This window comes from Polistes dominula, unplaced genomic scaffold, assembly GCF_049000335.1.
Source record: "Polistes dominula isolate Pdom_NZ unplaced genomic scaffold, Pdom_raw_medaka scaffold_35, whole genome shotgun sequence".
Classification (NCBI taxonomy): domain Eukaryota; kingdom Metazoa; phylum Arthropoda; class Insecta; order Hymenoptera; family Vespidae; genus Polistes; species Polistes dominula.
In genome coordinates this window covers 99,383-115,895 of record NW_028300968.1, presented here as the reverse complement: position 1 = coordinate 115,895, position 16,513 = coordinate 99,383, and the positions used below count along the sequence as shown (strand labels likewise).

The window sequence follows — 16,513 nt, the reverse complement described above, 5'->3', positions numbered from 1 at the left end:
GAACTTTGGATGCGACGTTTCTTGACACTTCCTCGAACTTCTTTCTTCCGTGAACGTATTTACTCGCGCGTGTGCCACCAGCCCTTTTCGAGAAATTCTACGCGAACTGAATTTCGAAGTAACGGAATTCGTGCTTTGCTTTCTCTGATCGAAATTACAGTTATTACGAGAGCATAGTCGGGGAATATTATTAAAAAATGAAAAAAAAAACACACACACACACACAATCCAATTGGTAAGATTACATTTGTTCGTTAATCGATCAATTTTATACGTTACTGAAAATAATTTACTATAATCGAAGGAAAATTAGATCGAGTGTTTATGGTTAATTTATCGAGTAAATTCGAAAGAAAAGAAAAAAGGAAAAAAAGAAAAAAAGAAAAAAGAAAAAAAGGAAAAAGGTTCGGTTCTCCGTACTCCGAGAATAGGCTGATGGTGGTGTAGTTAGCTACGTTACCTTGGATAGCAGTGATTAGTCTTCGTTAATGTAGAACGAAATTCTCTGGGGAAAGCAAACGTATGTACAAGCCGGGGTAAAAAGAGCGGTAGATTTAAACATTTGTGACTTTGATCGATGTGCAAGGAAAAAGGTCAGTGTTGCGTTCACCCACGAATATGTTTCTCTATGTTCCAGGAAACTAGTAAATAGAAGAAAAGCAAACTACGAATTTTACGATTACCTGCTGCTGTTCCTTTACGAGCTTCGAAATAGGCTATAGCTGTTGTTACGTGATAAAACGATTAACGCGTTATCGTCATGACGATCGAAGGTAATAAAAGATACACCCTCTTTTGCCATTTAATAGGATCGAATAGTTTAGCCGAAGTAGTAATAAATCGTACGGATATTCGACATTACATTTAAAACCGTTGTCCTCAATTTTGTTACCAATTTTTTTCATCTTTATTCTCTCATCCGTTTTTTTATTTATTATATGACAAGCAATGTAATTTTGCTAGTGCTATTTCTCGTATACTCTCTCTCTCTCTCTCTCTCTCTCTCTCTCTCTCTCTCTCTCTTTCTTTCTTGGAAAAATGAAAAAACGATCGAGTAATAATTCAACGATTTTCCTTTAGTCAACCTACCATGAGCTTTGTGATTTGTTTTAATCGATAAAACGATTTAGCAAACCAACGAGTTAACTCAATTTATTTATCTTCTTCAGTGTATATCGAATAAACAAATATTTGCTTAATTTAATTACGAATTTCTACTGCTCCTGTCCTGCAGAGAGTTAACGTTAATCATTCACGAACTCTCTTCTAATTCGATCGGAATACAGTTCATTACTCTTGACGAATAGCGTAGTCTAGGATTGAAGTTTCGCTTCATCTTCTTTTCTTTTTTCTTTTTTTTCTACTTTATTTATACTAAAGTCCTTTTACAAAAGTACATCTCTCGCTTTAGAATTTATTTGGATTTCATATATTTTAGTTTAAATCTTACTTTACTAAAGTATTATCTTTCTATTGTTTTTATGTTCATTCACTTTTCCGTTTAGTCGATTGGTCTACGAGAAATATCAATAATTTGCGAAGAGATTACAAAGCATACCGATGTAAAGCGAACGAATGAACGAACGAACGAACGAACGAACGAACGAACGAACAAGCAAGCAAGCAAGCAAGCGTGTATCGCCGATCATTATTTGCAGATGTTTGCTATGAGACCAATTGCAAAACGTTAGTGACTATTGACTATGCATAGGGAAACTGAGAACGACACGTCGCCAGCTGAGAATGGTACGTGTTTAGTTGTTCCATTTGTGCGTCATCGCCTTGCAATATATTGAGTACTAATGAGCTTCTGTATTCTCTATTTTCAACAAAAGAAAAGATAAAGAGAGACAGAAATATAAGGAAAAAGTATTCGTTCGAATATTCACGTTATAATATAATATAATAATCGTTATCTTCGGAAAAGTCAAGAGATACATTTTTATCCATTTATTACATTATGAAAAATTGTTATCAACTTGCTTTTTCCTAGTAGGAATTCTTTGAGTATCTAATAAAAAGAAATTTATGAGATAAACTTTTCTCTTTTTTTTTTTTCGTATTTTTTCTAACACTCCCCTAGCACCCTCTCTTCCTCACCAAGTAAATCAAAATAATCCAGCAGCATTTTTCTCATCTCTCGGCCAAGTTACGAGGTACATAAGATGAGATATCCAACAGGAGGGTACATCCTCCTGTTACCGTACCATACACTCCATGACGCCGTTAGTCACTTCGATGGCTCGTAAAGCCGACAAATCGTCCCTACTTAGAGTTACTTAACCTACAGTAAGCATACGAGATCTCGAGGACAAAAAAATTGTCCTCAGTAACAGGTTACTTTCGTAGAAAGTTTTGATTAATAGTTTTTCACTGATAATATATGTATAACTGGCCAAACCTGTGTTCCAAGATTAGATGATTTTTATTAATTTTTAAATGAATCATTTAGAAATCTTTTACATTCTTCTTTAAAGCTTTCGCAAATGTAATTTTTCACGATTATAATAAAAATTTGGAAATCTTTAGATAGGATCTTTACCTCGGAATGGTAAGTGGCAAGAGACGCGTGCCGATAGGCTCCCTAATAATAATAATCTTAATATCATTCCTTATTATATCTTAGGCAAGAAGCAGAAACAGGACCCATTACGTTTCTGCAAGCCTGCGCGAACAAGCTTATATTATATCTTTCCATCCTTTTCTATCCCTCCTTTAGCTTCTACTTATCTTATTTCTCTTTCTTTCTTTCTTCCTTCCTTCCTTTACCACGACCAACACAATATTACATTTATGCAACGAACGTGAAAATGCAAGGTGAACCGCTTATGTATAAACGATGCAAAGTCATTACCTACTTTCTAAATAGCGTCCCTTAACCATTTCAGATCATCGTGATATGACAACAAAAATGTTCTACCTCCTCTCCGTTGACTAAATTGTTTTAACAGTTTTCTTCTACAACACGAAAAAGCACCTAAAAATAATAATCTATGAATAGACATTTGAATTTATATGCTGTCTAATAATAAATAAAAATTCTTGTAAATGTGTTTAAATTGTGACAAGATTTTTCTTATTTTCAGAAAGGAATATAATATAAGTGTACTGTACTGTGTTATTTGTTCATTTTTGTTGGAATAAATTTGTATTTGCTCGCGCAAAGTAAGTAGGATGAAGAAAAGACGTAACTGAGTGATAGATAGTAGGGAAAAAGGCTAGCTAATGTACAGTTCATTAGAGCGGAAATTTTAATCTTCCTCAGAGATTATCGTTGAATCTATCAAGACTCCTTGTGATATTAATTCGGGTGCATCTATATATATATATATATATATATATATATATTTTTTTATGTACAGGTATACTCCTTTCTCATTTATCTTTTTAGATTTATCCAGAATGTCGTCTTTTATTCTCTTCCGATCAAACTCTTCCTCAATCTGTTTCTTATCCTTTGAAACTTCCTCGATATTAAAGCCTTTAATAGAAGTCAACCGGTGTATTTGTCGGTTCCGGAAATGAGGTTAATCGATGCGCAATGTAACTGTCTGTACATCCAACTTTATCCTGAAATAGAATCTCCTTAACCCTTTCTCTACGATAGAGCTTTGTTTGTGGTAACTCTGTCCTGGATTACATATTAATGGTACTAGCGTATCAAGATTTTAAAATGAGGTGATAAAATGAAAATGGGAAATATCAGAGATGCAAATAAATTGCAGCGTTATTAAATAATATGATCAAGAAAGAAAGAAGAAAACCATGGAAGAATATTTATGAAGAGAACTATGAAGAATATTATGAACAAAACTTGTTTCTGGACCTTTTGATTTCATAATAATTGTTTAGAATATCAAGGATAACTGTTTAACATGCCGAAGTAGTAGAAGGAAAAGTGTGATGTGATGAAAACGCTAAGACGGATGGGGAACTCGAATTTATATTACGAGTAATTTAGGCGAATCTTGTTAAAGTTAGAAGCTTAGTTTTCTGGGGCAAAAGTTCATGTTTCGGAAAAAATATAGGATTGTAAAATATTCAAAAGATTCCAAGATGAAATTAGAATTGGTATGCTTTCGTGCATTCTCTTGATGCTAAGTTTTATATCGCATAAGATCCTTTTATCGATGCGTTTATATTCTTTCGAAGAATCGATGTTCGCGGTTTAAAGTAAGATTCTGGCAAATTGCTTAGCCAAGCACGCGTCGATCGAAAAAGCAATAATAGCGGTAGAGTATCGTATCGGGGATTTGCAAGACCCTAATTTAAGGATAGCGAGCAGACGAAACTCGCGAAGCAAACCGAATATACAGAGAGATAGAGAGATAGAGAGAGAGAGAGAGGAAAATGGGATCACTCGAAATGATTGTTGTCGGCTTTCCCGGAAACTCGAGGTATGGTAATCAGGAGACATTTCCGATCTCAGAACGGAATTACGTACACACACACACACACACACACACATACACACAAGGAAGCCGGCATAAATTAGTCTTCGCCGAAGCTCCGCATTTCCGCTGCCCCGATAATTGGCTTAACCGACAGAGAAAGAGATATAGAATTCCTTGCGGATTAGACAATAGAGAAATTCTCTCCTTTCGCAAAAGTCTCGACATCGTATTTGCAAACCTCATTTTCAGTCATTGCATTCTAATCAATTTCTTCAAAGCAACCAAGTTATAAAGCCACTAGTTGCGAATTTTTATTTAAAACACAATTACGTTTATTATTAGAAAAAGATAGCTATATTGCTTCAAATTATTTTTCTATTATTTTCACGTGAAGAAACAATAGCACCGAGGATTTCCGCGTACGATTGATGTTTCAGCATATGATTTTTTCATTATGGGTGAAACCAAAATTCAAGTAATCCATCCATGCACATCGGAACCTAGTGTACAAGTTAACTCCGTTCTCTCTCTCTCTCTCTCTCTTTTTGTTTCACTCTGGTGCGCATTCTAGTTGGAGAAAAGCTCGACTGTTCAGGGGAAAAGTTGAAATTAGCATTCTAGAACGCGTAACGCAGCAAAACGTGATAACTAGGTAATTAAACTTTGTACGGTTCGCGTGAAAAAATATACACGCGGTGCAAAATATATAGAAAGAATAAAAAAAAAAAAAAAAAAAACAGTTATCCTCCTATTGTGCTTTCTTTTATTAGCCTCTTTTCCTTGTATCCTTTAACGCTCATATTCCTCGTCTTTGTAATTGCTTTAAGATTTTGAGCAGGATTTTAAAAAATATATTCACCATCCTTTTTGTCCAAATTGGAGCTACCATTGGGTCTATTCAATCTTTGTGAATTAACCATCGTAATTCGCGCTTCACGTGATTTTAAGTGTACCATAAGAGATCGTTCACGTCCGTCCCTTAGGAAAAGGAATTCCAACTCGTACGCTTGAAGAATGTTTAGATATGAACTAACAGAAATTGCTCTCCGCATATTTGCACGACCTTTAACGATGGAAGTTTCTCATGTTTCTAATTCGTGACATTTATACCATAAAGTATACGAATGCATGTAAGCATAAACCAAAGAGAAAGATAGAAAGAGAGAGAGAGAGGGAGAGTATCTTTTATTAAACCGTTTCTAAACTGTAAGATTTCTAAAAAGATATATATATATTTGTTATTGACAACGGTTACTCGTATACTCGTGCATATGAAACTTACCGTAGATTCATTCGATATTTTGGAAAGCTTATAAACCCGAAGAGTTACGACATTTTTTCCTCAAGTACCTGTTCCATTTCTTTCGTAAATGTATTTGCAATGCACATTCTTTTTCCACGTGCGTGAGTCGAAAAAGAAATACCGACATCTCAAAAGTCAGCGAATATTTTTCCTCTAGCCTTCGCCGCCCCTCCTTCGTCCCAACCGCACAAAGACATTCCGTTTTGGCAAAATTCACGAGTTTGTTTCGTCTGTCATTGGGATTTTCGAAACATTCAAAAGTCATATTTCGAGGCGTCTTAAAGTAAGTAAAGTAATACAAAATATATAGACGAATTTTTGTCGTTGTTGAATCGTATTCCCATGTCAAGGAACGTGTTACCATTGAAAACGAATCGAATACATGGTTGTTGAAATAATTTACTAAAAACGATTCAAATATTCCGGTTACTTTACTCTTTCCAGCTTTTATTTATCCGCGAGCACAATGCGGAAATGGATGTATGCATGAATGTGCATACAGGTGCAAGTTCCTGTAAAGATCGCTCGTTCGTTTGATATCAAAATTTTCTCTACGCACAATTATATTTTTGTCTCTTTCTCTCTTTCTCTCTTTCTCTTTCTATACAAATAGGATAATCTGAGGTAAATGGTGCACAAACTTGTTCCTACCGATATAGAATTGATCAATATGTTATTATTAACTGTTGGTAGTAATGTACATGTACATTTATTTATGTATATATGTAACCAAAGGTAAAAATGAAAAGTAGGTTAAACGAAATGGATTGGACGAATACTGGAAACGTTGTTTTCGCGATGTTTCGTCTATCGAAACGCCGACTAAAATGGAGTACGGGCAAATAGGAAATAAAATATATCGAAGATAAAAGTTTCCGCTATTGGTTCTACGTTTATAAAATATAAACTCTCTTTCTGGCTCGTAGTATTATTTAAAGCGTTTGCACAAATTTCTTGGAAAAATTCAAGTCAAGGAATTTTGTCATTTTGTAAAACTATGTAAAAATATTTGCAAATTTTCTAGTTGGATAAAAATAACGAAAAAAATGTGTACATTTTCGGATAAATTTGAGTCATTAAATACTCACGAGTGTAGAGCATTACGAAGGGAAATAAAAATTAGAGAGAAATATCGTTGCATCGTTGTACGCGTTACATGACGACGAGGACTCATTGATATTTTCGAGAGGAAAAAAAAAAAAAAAAGAATAAAAAATAAAAAATTCAACTCGACGAAGAACAAACTACTCGCTCGCTCGTGTTTTCATTCTACGTTCAAACACATATTTTATAATACGTGCGTACATCGGTTAGTTTTAGATTATCGTTTGATCTATTCGCATTCATATTCAAAACGAACGACATGTTCTATCGTGGATGCATAATAAGTTATTGACGGAATGTTGCTTTCTGCCACATGAAATTATATATGTAAATTTGACCAAACCCAACGAAGGACGGCCATACCAACGCGTTCATCAGAATAAAACACATTACCAAGGCTTTTCTCGCATCTTTTTCATCCACATCTCTTCTTCCATTAATTTCACCTTCTATTAAAAATCCTGATCAGCGAGGGAAGACAAAGACGATTGAATTGCCTCCATTAAAGGAAGCTCGTAATTACTGTGCTGCTGCTGCTGCTGCTGCTTCTGCTGCTTCTGCTGCTTCTGCTGCTTTCACCGATATCGAAAAACGATTTAACTTAAGTAGAAACGTTCAATTGTTCTTCTCCCATTCTTAACTTTTTATCTGTTTACTTTTCCTTATCTACTAGTGTATCTTATCATCTCTCTTGTACGGACTATTACTTTTTTCACGGCTTTGTAAAAATCGCATCATAACGTAACATCTTCAATGAAATCCTATATAGAAAATCCTATAAATTGTTTCTTTTTGTTGCTGTCCTATAAGTTGACTTTGCATAAATTTACAATTCCATTTGAATTTTGTGCTCTTTTCTACTTTCTCTATTGTTATATTTAAAAGGCAAGCAACTAAAACAGGATAATCATTTTAAACTTCAATGAATTTAATATAAAAGAAAATTTATAGCTCTCGATAGTTGAATTGGTGGTATCGATTCTTCATATATATATATATATATATATAGGGAGTCCTCGAAAGTACATAGCTTTCTGTCGAGTCCCCTCAGTGATTTTCCGTGGGAATGTTCTCACGAGAAAAGTCTTTCGAGGGTCGATCCAGTCGAGAGGAGCTTTCACATGCATAGAATGCTTACTCTCGCCGTGTTCCAGCTTTGACCTGATCCAATGTCAAACCAGATGTGTGTCCGGTATAACATATATCTTTCTTCCTTCTTCTTTTCCTTTATCTTTAAGTTCACCGTTTTTATTCGATTCTTTTACACACGCACGCGCACACATATTAATGTATACCTACGTGTCGTACTAATCCACGACGCGTTCCACTTTATATTTCGCAAAATGCAAAGGGTATGAGAGAAAAAAAAAAAGAAAAAAAGAAAAAAAAGAAAAAAAAGAAAAAAAAGAAAAAGTGTGGTAGCACAGGGAAGAAGAAGGCACTCTCCGGTGTTGATGGGCCTCCGCACTTTGAAAAGCTATCAAAGGCAGCATGCCGACGAATCTCTGAAGAGCGTTGCTTACCCAAAGGGTCCTCCCCTTGCTTTTCGAGAGGTCTTCAGAAACGCAGCGTTAGAAGCGCTGAATATCTGCCGTTTATGTCTACGTTCTGTCGCCGTTGTTTATATCGACCCGACAAACTCGTCCAGCCTCCTCCTCCTCCTCCTCCTCCTCCTCCTCCTCCTCATTCCTTCCTCGAAAGCCTTGCTTTCAAAAAGCTTACCCAAAATTTCACTCAGAGATATTCCCCATCCCTCGTCCTTTCGCAAATACCAACATCACCTTCTATCTCTAACTATAGCGTTTATTTTCCTTTTTTTCACTAGGATATGTGTGTACCCACTTACATCCAATTGTTTATTCGAATCAAATAAAATAACAATTTTTGTTACCTCTAATAATTGATTGTTTTCTATGCCGAGAGATAGAGAGAAACGTACCTACTGGATCACGAGTTCCGAATACTCGTGGCTGTAGGAAAAATTATGATCCACTCGGATGAAATCCTAATCCTATTCTTGGCCGGATAAGATCCCCGGAGTTGCCACATGAGCGTTTATCAAGAAAGTTGAGAAAAAAGAGGTACTAGAGAGAAGCGTGGTCCGAAGGGCGTCGTCTAAGTAGGGTAAAGAAATAAGAAGAAAGACAAGAAAAAGTCGATAAAATCATCGAGGAAAAGCACGAGCGTGTACCAACTAAATGATTTAACGTTAATAATAATTATTATTATTATTATTATTATTATTAATACAATAAATATTATAAGAAAAGTTATTTAGCTCTAATGTCGTACAAATAAAAGCTAAACTTATGTAGTATATTTGCGAAACTCTAAAGAGCGTAAGCAATCTTCTTTTCACCAAAGAAAAGTAAACTAAGAAACTTTTTGAATATTGTGCGAGAGAAGGGTCTGAAATTACTCGAAGTGGGAGGGACTTAATTTCGTCTCCTCGTTAGAAATTCTACGATTTCTTACTAGACTATTGTTTAATCAAACCACAACGAAAAAAGTGAAAAAGAAAGAAGAAGAAGAAGAAGAAGAAGAAGAAGAAGAAAAAGTAGAGCTTTATAATGTTTAATATTTATTCCGATGTAACCAATATTCCGAGATAAAATTAAAAAGTAAGCCATCATATTTTTCCAGAATGGACAAACAAGTTGAAAGGTGAAAACAAATTGTCATTTTTCCTTTTAGAAACGTTGGAAATTGATAATAAATGATTTACAAATATTCATTTATTTTTCATGAAAATACAGTTAAATACTAGACAATAAGGAATAGTTAGTAAAATTTATTGGTTTTTATCTTAGGTTTTATGTAACTTGTGGTCTCACACCAGGAAGAGTAGTAACCGTAGCCGAGGTGGCGCCGCAAGGCCGCGCATTAAATCGTGGTTATTAAAATATAAATTCGATAATGTAAACGCCAGCTTAATTAAGTTGAAATATAGCGGCGACCGTCGTCGGAAACTCGCCATTGGCCGACCGCGCCGCCTCGTATACTACTAGTAAAATGGATTTAACTCGCATCCACGACTTGGAGCTTTGTTGGAATTCGAAGAAAATAGAATTAGAAAGATGAAAGTACAAAATTAAAACGTTAACGCTACAAATTTATGGATATATTTAGATAAGATTTCATTTTATCGAAGAGAAAAAAAAACTGTATTTCCAAGTTGGTCATATTGTTTCGACAGCGTCAATAAAGCTCACGTTTTATCCAGGATCAAGATGGATCCGTTTAAAGCGGATACACTATATAAGTTTATCTTCGCATAAATTCCTTGAAAAAGGAATCAATATATAATCTACTTTGTTTCTTTTTGCCTTTACCTTTAACATCATTTCTTCGTTGGGAAAGTTGGTAATTTCGTAGACTGGAAAACAAAAAAAATGAGAGGCATCGAGTATCGAAAGTTCGAAAAGAGAGAGATAAGTTCGACAGGTTGTTGGAAGAGCTTTTTAACGAGGTCGCATTCGAACGTTTCGCTTCCGTATTATCTCGCAATAAAAATAGGCTCCAACAAGGGCACCCACCTCCTGTCCGGCTATGAGAAATGCGCGAAACGTGCTACGAATGCGAGCTTAATGGGAAGAGCCAGGGAGTTGGCCTATTTATAGCTTGAGCACCGCGCCTTCCTACAGCAGCAGCAACAACAACAACAACAACAACAACAACAACGTAACCCGATGCAGTTTCCGGAGATTTTGGACAATGTCGCATGGTCGCTGCCAGATTGGAGCCGTCGACAGAAACTTGGACGAGGGTAGTAACTCACGTTACCCGACGTTCTGGTGCTACTACCTGTGTTGATTGTACTAGTAGTAGTGCTTTAGTATCACCGGTAGAGTATCTCCACGTATCACTGTGTTCAACGTACGTGTATTTTCATCCACAGTTGGAACATGTTGAAGTGTTTCGCGACGAAACCGGGCGGGGACGAGCCAATTGTATCGCCCTTGGCAATTCCACGGACTCCTGGCTAATTGTTCTTGCCAGCCAGCAAGTTACGAGCCGTTTCCGATGCCGAGTCCGATGCCGAGTCCGATGATGAGTCCCCGAAATTGTTCTTGCACATCGGGATACGTGAACGTTGCGTGCAAGTTACGATACTTGTTAACAATTGATAGGAATCTAACAAATTGAAGAATTTTAATTGGAACGAGTCCAGCTTTGTCACGTAACTTTGTTATACTGTTCGAATATGCACTTTTCAAATTACGATCTTACTATTGTTCACTAATAAACGACGATAACGAAATTGTAGCGATTACCATATGGTAATGCGATTCATCGAAAGACTGGCAGCACTCATGCGGCAAATTATAACGTTGTCTAATCCACATTCGACCAGTATCCAATCCTACTAGTCTCGTTGTATTATGCGTGCGTGCACACACATTCGCATATATTGGAACACTATAGAACTTAAAAGAACTTAATCGCAGTAATACGAATAATATTAAATAGATCTTATTTGAAAATAATAAATATATTTCATGGAAAAATTCAAATTCTTGACACATTAAGAAAGAATTATTAACGCGCAAACAAGTTAAACGTAAACTTATTACTAAACACAAATTTGATGATAGTTTAAAGAGGATTAAAGGATGACCACATCGTTGTGAGTCGGCAACTAAGTATATGTTTGCGTTACTTGATTTGATCCCTTCGGTAAAGATTGCTTCTGTAACGATATATATACAATAAACACAGTAATATATAAGCCACTTATATCAAGAAAATATTCTACTAATAAATGATCCAATGAAAATCTCTACTCGTCAATGTTTTAAAATACAACGCAATCGAGAGTTAATATTTGTTCGAGACAAACACGATTCTTTGAAAAGTTGGATACAGCAAGTTCTGCGAAAAGTAAAATTGCATACATATATCGAAGATTGCATAGTTTCAAATGTGGTTTCTCGTTCTGAAAGGGATGAACAGAGAAAGTGGAAGGAAATGGTAGAAGAGAAGAGAAGAGAAGAGAAGAGAAGAGAAGGGCACGGAATACAGTGGGATGTTGGGCGTGGAGACAAATTGTTGAACAGGGCTTGCGGTTGGACGTACACATGTTCGCCAAAGTTGGGTTACATTTAGAAAACAGGATTACAGTTCGCTTCACGGTTCTAGTCGGACGGTGAGTACGGTCGAAGACTATGAAACTGCAATGCACCTGCACATAGTGCGCGCAGGTGGCTTCCAAGGGCGCTCTCTTTTTCTCTCTTTGCAGCATTGTTTTCGTTTCTGGTGTTGGGTAGAGCGGCGGAAACTGCGATTGGCCAACCGCAAAATCAACGATAATCTGTGCTTTCCGTACTTCCCATTCGTTTTCTCACCTCGAATCTATTGTTTACCCCTTTCTACTTTTGCTACAAGAACAACGACCGATCAATCGTCCGCGAAACGTGCTTTCGAGGAAAGAAATATTTGAGAACAAAATTCATAGGTCGTTTATTAGTAGTAAAGTAATGGGAATTCAAAGTTGAATATAATTACGATTGTAATCCGATGCGATATTTTCGTTTTTCAAAAAGATACGAACAATGAATTTGCTTTGTTTTAAAAAGAAACGGTTCGTATGCGTCGTGCACGCGTTAGGTTTTTACTACTTTTGAAAATTGAGTGACATTTTTATCGACTTGTAAGCTTGTGGATAAAATATTCAATAGATACAGATATTGTAAGGATCCTATTTTCAAAGCGGTAATTCAAGATTGAAAGTTCAGAAAAAAAAAAAAAAAGAAAAACCAGTAATCCAACATAGATCGCGAAGAAATAATAAAAATAGGATGAAAACGTAGCCGTTTCTCGAAATACGCGAAGGCTTCTTCTTCCATCGAAAACTTACGTGCGACAGGAAACAGCTGCAACATCCGTTTTCTCTTGATCCAGGCCGATTCTTGTTACAGTTTTACGAGCAGCTTGTTCCTCTTACTTTTTACGGCCTCAAGTTATTCGGCCGAACGGAAATTTTCAAGAAGATGCTTGCGTGTAAAAATTCTTCGAGATATTTAAAAGCACCAAAATTCGATTGACTACAATAGGTACGAAGGTAAGGGTAAAAATAACTTTGAATTTCTACCTAACGGACCTTGACGTTTTTTTAACTTTAATTTCTTAGTCGCGTAATGAGATTTTTGATCAATTTAGACGAGTATAGTTTAAACGTATTTTTGTATAGTAATTAATTAAAAAAATGTAAGAGCAGAATTGTAAAGCTCAAGTAAATCGATAATAGTACCCCCTAAGGTTTTCCATCTCTAAGTTTATCTTTGACCTGTCTTTTCCTCTCTTTATTCTTTTCTCTTTCATTCTTCTCGCGTTCCTCTTACTCCGGTGCTTTTATACGACTTCGAGGTCGTGTCTGCGTTTCGCTCTCTCGCGTTATAGAAGTTATAGAACGACGACTCTCTCTCTCTCTCTCTCTCTCTCTCTCTCTCTCTCTCTCTCTCTCTCTCAGGTACCCTTGTTACTCGCCGTTAATTAGAGTACAGCCTGCTACTGACGACAACTAACTGCAAAGGAGAGTCTTCTCTTCGTTCTCTACACTAGCGAGGCTCTTGTCAGCCTTCTTCCCTTCAAACTATTCGGGTTTCTCTACTTCCGATTCGAATCGTCTACACGACATTTGTGGTTCGAATTATTCCACTGAATCTCCTTCCTCGAAGGTTGAACCCTCGAGCAGGACACGAGTTACCACGACAACATCCAGCCCCGATTAAGGTAACGTCCTGGATTTATAGGAAGGAAAAGCATTTTCTTCCGTATTCGAGAGCATCAACCTGGCGTTACGATCCAAAAGTTTGGACGTTAAATTTTACGATGCCCGCCGCCGTTGGGCTCGTTACGAACGATTGTTCCACCTCGAAAGATCGATTACGTTCTTTACTCGCTAAACGACCATACACCAAATTCAATTTATTCTTCATTTTACTTTTTTCTTTTTCTTTTTCTAATAACAAAGATAAACATTTTATTATTTTGTATTCTTTTTCTTCGGTATTTCGTGTTATGTTATATATATTTTGTGTGAGTTGCGATATAACGTTGAATGTATCGATGGGAAAATCGAGTTAACTTCGTGCACGTTTCGCATTGATTCTCAAGTCGCAAAAGATCCGTACAGCTTTTGGAAAAACTTGATTACTTTTCGATCTCTCCTACGTGGATCGAATGTTCATATTGGCAATGATTCGTTCAAGTTAATCGCTCCGACGCGATCTTTCTTACCTCTCTTATCCGTGATACGATAATTTTGTTTTAAAATGACGTTTCGTTTTAATCAATCGTTAAAAAAAGTTCAACGTAATACTCGACACGATTGATTTACGAACTCAAATTAAACGTTTTGACAAACCAAAGATATCCCCGTTAGGAACTTTTTTATTATCGGCCAATTTTATGAAAAATCCCGAACGTCGTTACCTCAAATCTTCTACAACGCGTTAAATTATAGTAGTTCTGTGATGGTGCAGAAGCGAATACCATCGAATTTTGTCACTTCGTTCATCAAACGTGTATCACACCGGCATGCATCGAATTTCAATTCGTTCGATAATATAGGACAAAAATGAAGAAGAGATTGAAACAAAAGTACGATAATTTAACGGGGCGAAAATTTGTAGTCGAAACGATCGAGACGACGCGGCATTGGTTACGCCATCGAACACGAGCTAGCCGTAAATTTGTGCGTTTGTTCGAGAATATCGAATCGCGCGCCAAAAACGTCAGCGTGGATTTCATTATCGCGCGACCCGAGATAGATCGCCCTAGATAGAAAGAGAGAGAGAGGAGTTGCTAAAACGAATATCTTCGTGGATATCGCGCAAATTGATCGTCTCGTTCCCCGTTGAGAACCGAACGACTCTTCCTGATTAAAGCTCGCGAACGGAAAACGCTTTTCCTATTTATCAACGGCACGTGTTGCCGTTCGCCAAACTATGGAAAAAAGTCTAGGAAATAAGACCAAAAAATAACATTCGAATGGAATTAGCGGGAGAGAGGTTATATTTATTATCCTATCAAGTTTTTTTTTCTTTCCCCCAGTCTCTATTCTATATACTATATTATATAAAGTAAAATATAATAACTTTTGTCTATGTTATAGAAATAGCAATTTCCCAGAGAAAAACGTGTCGCCGTGGGCTATGCTGAATCATCAGAATGAAATGATATAAATTCCGTGGACGTCTACGTTAATCGTTTCAACGCTCGTCCAACAATTCGTTGGACGCCCTTCGACGATCCGCGCCCTATTCTCCAACTCATTCGTTTGCCATCTTTCCGAACAAACTTGATACGCCATTAGTTTGACTCGTTTGCGTAGTTTGTTAATTGACAAAATCGATTTTCGTTGCTTGCTTCTCGTGAGTTCTATACATATCTCTCTCCACCACTCTCTCATACTTGTATAGCATGTGCGACCTCGGCAGTTGGTAATATCGATCCCACCGAGCGCGAAAGCGATTCTTTTTGTTGTTTCGCCAAGCCGAGACGCGAAGAATTTTTCGTTATATTTCACCGTCACTCGTTCCAGTATTTTTCATTGGTACGAAAAATATCTGAATGCTTAACGTTCGTTTGCGAGTCGACACAATCCCCTTAACCGGAAGAGTTGGACAAATTCGTAAGAAAAATAAATGTTATCGAGACAACAAAGAAAAAAACAAAAGGTAGAGAGAATCGTATCGAACCAATTTGTGGTCTAAGCCTTAAGCTCGAGCTTAAAGGACGAAAGACGCACAAAGAATTTCTACTTACTCTGTCCGCCAACGTAGATCGGAGTCCACGTGACCTGAGAATAGACCAACGAGGCCGTTGCGAGGAGTACGGCAGCAAACCATAAACCCCAACGCGTCGCACTCGTTACACCACCAATATCCTCGCTCGTCGCCATTTCTCTCTCTCTCTCTCTCTCTCTCTCTCTCTGCTCTCTTCCCTCTCTCAATCAGTCCTCCGCCTCAATATCATTTTTCTTGGCTTCTCCCATACTACTACTTTTTCCTCCTTCTTCCTTTCAAGAGCTTCGAGAACCGCTACGTAATCCCGTGAACGTTCTCCTATCGAACACGTTTATTTCCTTTTTTCTTATCACCAAATTTTATAGACAATCCCTCTAGTTTTTTTTCTTTTATTTCAACATGCCAAATAGATTGATTCCGAATAAGAAGGGAAAGAAATTTTCACGAGAAATCATTTGCATTCTACCGCGACGCTTTTCTTCATTCATTCTATTCTTCGTGATTTGATTGTTCTCCAACACCAAACTATCTTTTTCTTCTTCTTCTTCCTCTTCTCTAAAGACAAAATCATTGGCGTCAAAAAGTTCCATAAAACGCTAAGAGAGATACCTTCGTTTTCTTTCTTTCTTTTTCCTTCTTTACTTTTTTCTACTTTCAACGTATTCTTCTCCTTAAGGTCGAATTACGTATCGTCGAGGGCCTAAGAACTTGTTCTTCTTTCTCTTTTCCAATTCTTCCTTTCTCTTTATCCTATTTCTTCTGCCTTTAAGTCGTTCTCTCGAAAGTACTTACTATATCCGCACTCGGTCTTTATCCTATTGCTTTTCGTGTTATTCGGTGGCTTTGCTGCCCAGATCAAACGGAAACCTCTTTCCAAGGACTTGCGAATACTCGTCTGTAACAAAACACAAAAACCATTTCATTAGAGATATCTCTTTTGAAGTTCGATCATTAAGAGATTA

General features: G+C 36.8%; 1 protein-coding gene across 2 annotated transcripts in view; it reads right to left on the bottom strand.

Moving 5' to 3' along the window:
* LOC107072421 (uncharacterized) overlaps positions 1-16,513 on the bottom strand; it is a 163,221-nt gene that overhangs the window by 89,731 nt on the left and 56,977 nt on the right. For both annotated transcript variants that reach the window (XM_089173332.1, XM_015332346.2), the window contains one exon: positions 15,571-16,446. In XM_089173332.1, coding sequence (XP_089029458.1) covers positions 15,571-15,706 — 136 coding nt within the window. In that variant the 5' untranslated portion in view covers positions 15,707-16,446. The remainder of the gene's footprint in view (positions 1-15,570; positions 16,447-16,513) is intronic.